General features: G+C 47.9%; 1 protein-coding gene across 1 annotated transcript; it reads right to left on the bottom strand.

Annotated features, from left to right (window-relative positions):
- Window positions 1–1,278: 1,278 nt before the first annotated feature.
- On the bottom strand, window positions 1,279–3,148 carry LOC115424124 (uncharacterized). Its single transcript, XM_030141227.1, has one exon. The coding sequence runs from the start codon at window positions 3,146–3,148 to the stop codon at window positions 1,457–1,459; it is 1,692 nt and encodes a 563-aa protein (XP_029997087.1). The 3' UTR covers window positions 1,279–1,456.
- Between the last annotated feature and the right edge of the window lie 871 nt (window positions 3,149–4,019).

The following is a 4,019-nucleotide window of genomic DNA, read 5'->3' as shown; positions in this document are numbered from 1 at the left end:
AACAAAACAAAACAAAACAAAACAAAACTGGTTACTCTTATCTGTGTTATCAGAACTAATAAAACACAAAAAGTAAAACAAAAAAAACAAAAAAAAACATAAAGAAAAACAACTTTTTTAACAAAAAAACAAAACAAAACTGGATACTGTACTATGCGTTATCAGAACTAACAAAACACAAAAAATGTAGAAAAACAAAAATAAAAAAATTGGATACTCTAATACTGTGTTATCAGAATGAATAAAAGACCAAAAAATAAATAAATAAATAAATAAATAAAAGCTAAAATGAGTTCGACACCCTTGACTTAAAATCTCAGTGTCATTTTTTCATTTGACAGATTCATCCACAGGCTGGATGTCGGCCTCCAGAGACTGCAGCGCCGCCGGCTCCTTCTCACTGCTGCAACACGACGACCACAGGTGAGGATGAACCGAACTGCAGCAGCAATCTGAACTCATGAGGACAAACATCTGAAAGCGCAGTGGTCTGCAGCTCCTGTAACCTGGGTTTGGACTCATTTGTTCTTGAGGTGTTCATCAGCCGTCTGGGCGTCGCCCGTGGATCGGTACACCTGGATGGGGGTCTGGATCTGCAGACGACAAACACACACATCAGAAAACCACGTCCTCCTGATGGACATACGTCCAGATGTGTGTGTTTGTGTGTGTGTGGATGTGGCTCTGTTGTGGACTCACCTTGGACCTGATGATGGACATGGTTTAGAAGCAGGACTGGACTCACCTTGGACCTGATGATGGACATGGTTTAGAAGCAGGACTGGGCTCACCTTGGACCGGATGATGGACATGGTTTAGAAGCAGGACTGGACTCACCTTGGACCTGATGATGGACATGGTTTAGAAGCAGATGCTGTTGTCTCTGGAGGCGGAGCCTCCACTGCTCTCCACCCGCTGCCTGGTCTTCAGCTCCAGCTTGGCGTTGGCGTCCTCCAGGGAGCACATGGTGGACAGGTAGTCCAGCAGACAGGTGTCCAGGGTCTGCACCGACAACTTGTCCATGTCGGTGGGAGGATGGATGCTGGCGGATCTACTGCAACAGAGGTTTGGAGCAGCGGCAACGGCAGAAATGTGGCCTCCACTGCCAACGCTAACGTTCCCACTGTCGGTGCTTCCACCTTAAAAACAGAACCACCTTAACAGACTGTCTGTCTGTCTGTCTGTCTATCAAGGAAACAAGGAAACACAAGGAAACACAAGGAAACACAAGGAAACACAAGGAAACACAAGGAAACGCGGTGGAGCCACTGTTTGAACTGGACCAACTCACTGATGTTTATTTATTCATCTGTTGGACATATTCACACCACACATCCATCCCATAATAACTCCTATTATCACAGGCTTTCCCATGTAACATAAACATCCCAGTGGGTCAGGACCTGGAACCTCCGACGGTGACGGTGGATGTTGCTGATGTGTGTTTAGGTCTTCGTTAGTGGGCCGAACATGTCCTCATGACCTGGTCCAGCTTGTGCTCTATCTGCTTCAGATGGGTGTCAAGGATCTGGTCCAGTTTGGTGTTGAGGGTGGTTATGTCCGGCACCAGGGAACCGATGTTAATGTTCTGGAAGCTGCTGGTGCTGCTTTCACATCTGTTTCCAAAGTAACCGTCAGGACAGTCACATAGGTGTTCATTGGAGTCCATCAGCCGCTTGCACACGCCTCCGTTCAGACAGGTGTCACGTGAGGAACAAACCGGCAACCGTAAGGACAGGTAGACGTTCACCTTGTACTTATAACCATCGAGGTGTATGCACTCCACCTGGTTGAATACAGGCGGTGGTGACATCACTGGAGCATTACGATAGAAATAATGCAAAACTCTCCCATATTCTGCAAAGCTTCTAAAATCCATTTCGGGGACAGGGTGGCCGTAGGGCTGGCCTATGTAGCCTCCAGTGGGCACCTCAATGACACAGTCCTGGGACTTCTGTTTAAGGTCCGTACACTGGGTATCAGCAAAGCATCTCTGAGCGGCAGACTCAACTTCCTGTTGGTATGTGTTTGTTTCCTTGTGGGTGTATCCCACCGCCACCACCAGGTCCCCCACAGGTACAGACCGCATATGGACCAGTTTGTAGTTGGCCTCATCGCCCTTCGCGTACACCACCACTGCCCACTTGTACCAGAAGTACTTCTCATCCAGAGTCTTTTGGACGTTGGCAGCTATGTCCTGTTTTCGGTCTTCGGTGAATCTTTTGCTGACCACCTCCACGTCTTTAACCAAGTACTGGTCAAAGTTGTCCAGACAGAACTGCAAAGCATCGTTCTGAGCTTTGAAGACGTTCTTGAACATACGGTTATGTTCGTCCTGTTTACCTGATGAGCTGAATCCGATGAGTTTCCAGTAGAGCTGGTTGAGGACCATGCCCTTCCACAGCAGACTGCTCAGGTACATGTTATAGCGGCCCATCTCACTGATGCTGCACTTGAACTTGTCCTTCAACAGGCTGTTGATGTTCTTGCTTAGAGACGTGCCGCTGACCGTCAGGTAATGGTAGATGTTGGCCACGCTGCCCTCAGTCCCGGAGTTCTCATAGAAGTTGGCGAAGATCTCCGCCAGCCTCAGCTTCTCTTCTTCACTCGTCACCAGCCTGAGGTTCTGCTGAAACTCATCTAACTTCATCCAGGCGTTCAGGATGCGAGTCTCATCTCGAGAGTAGACGCTGGCGAAGTTGAACCACTCCACGTCTGTGGCCAGGTCGGATATCTGGAAGGCCAGAGAGTCCAGCCTCCGGTTGACCTCACTGAAGCCGTTCCTCAGCTCCTCAATGCTGTTTTCCTGAGGGATGATGGCCAAAACCACGTTGATAAATGAGCAGACCAGACTTCCGATACCGGGCGCCAAACTGGCAAAGTTGGCCAGGCCCTTGAGCACAGACGCCAGCTGCTTAGGTTGGATTTGGTTCGTCACCTCCGTGACTGTGGTCAGGAAGTTTACGCCCACCTGGAACCCACTCTGGACCTGTTCTTTGGTGGTTGCATCCAGCTCTCTTTTGAGCCTGCGAAGGGCTGGGAGGTCAGCAGGTGAAGGGTCATGTGACTCAGCAGCCGAGGTCGTCCAATAAACAAAGAGTATGAGTGAGAACCACAGCACGATGGAGGACGTCCGAGGGAACGCCATGACTGAAACACAGAGACACAACATTTAAGACAGAAGTGGACCAAAGTCTGAAGGGTCAACATTTAAGACAGAAGTGGACCAAAGTCTGAAGGGTCAACATTTAAGACAGAAGTGGGCCAAAGTCTGAAGGGTCAACATTTAAGACAGAAGTGGACCAAAGTCTGAAGGGTCAACATTTAAGACAGAAGTGGACCAAAGTCTGAAGGGTCAACATTTAAGACAGAAGTGGGCCAAAGTCTGAAGGGTCAACATTTAAGACAGAAGTGGGCCAAAGTCTGAAGGGTCAACATTTAAGACAGAAGTGGACCAAAGTCTGAAGGGTCAACATTTAAGACAGAAGTGGGCCAAAGTCTGAAGGGTCAACATTTAAGACAGAAGTGGACCAAAGTCTGAAGGGTCAACATTTAAGACAGAAGTGGGCCAAAGTCTGAAGGGTCAACATTTAAGACAGAAGTGGGCCAAAGTCTGAAGGGTCAACATTTAAGACAGAAGTGGACCAAAGTCTGAAGGGTCAACATTTAAGACAGAAGTGGACCAAAGTCTGAAGGGTCAACATTTAAGACAGAAGTGGACCAAAGTCTGAAGGGTCAACATTTAAGACAGAAGTGGACCAAAGTCTGAAGGGTCAACATTTAAGACAGAAGTGGACCAAAGTCTGAAGGGTCAACATTTAAGACAGAAGTGGGCCAAAGTCTGAAGGGTCAACATTTAAGACAGAAGTGGGCCAAAGTCTGAAGGGTCAACATTTAAGACAGAAGTGGGCCAAAGTCTGAAGGGTCAACATTTAAGACAGAAGTGGACCAAAGTCTGAAGGGTCAACATTTAAGACAGAAGTGGGCCAAAGTCTGAAGGGTCAACATTTAAGACAGAA

The sequence above is a fragment of the Sphaeramia orbicularis genome, chromosome 8 (assembly GCF_902148855.1).
Source record: "Sphaeramia orbicularis chromosome 8, fSphaOr1.1, whole genome shotgun sequence".
Lineage (NCBI taxonomy): Eukaryota > Metazoa > Chordata > Actinopteri > Kurtiformes > Apogonidae > Sphaeramia > Sphaeramia orbicularis.
The sequence above is the reverse complement of the archived record's forward strand: the minus strand, read 5'-3'. Positions and strand labels throughout refer to the sequence as shown.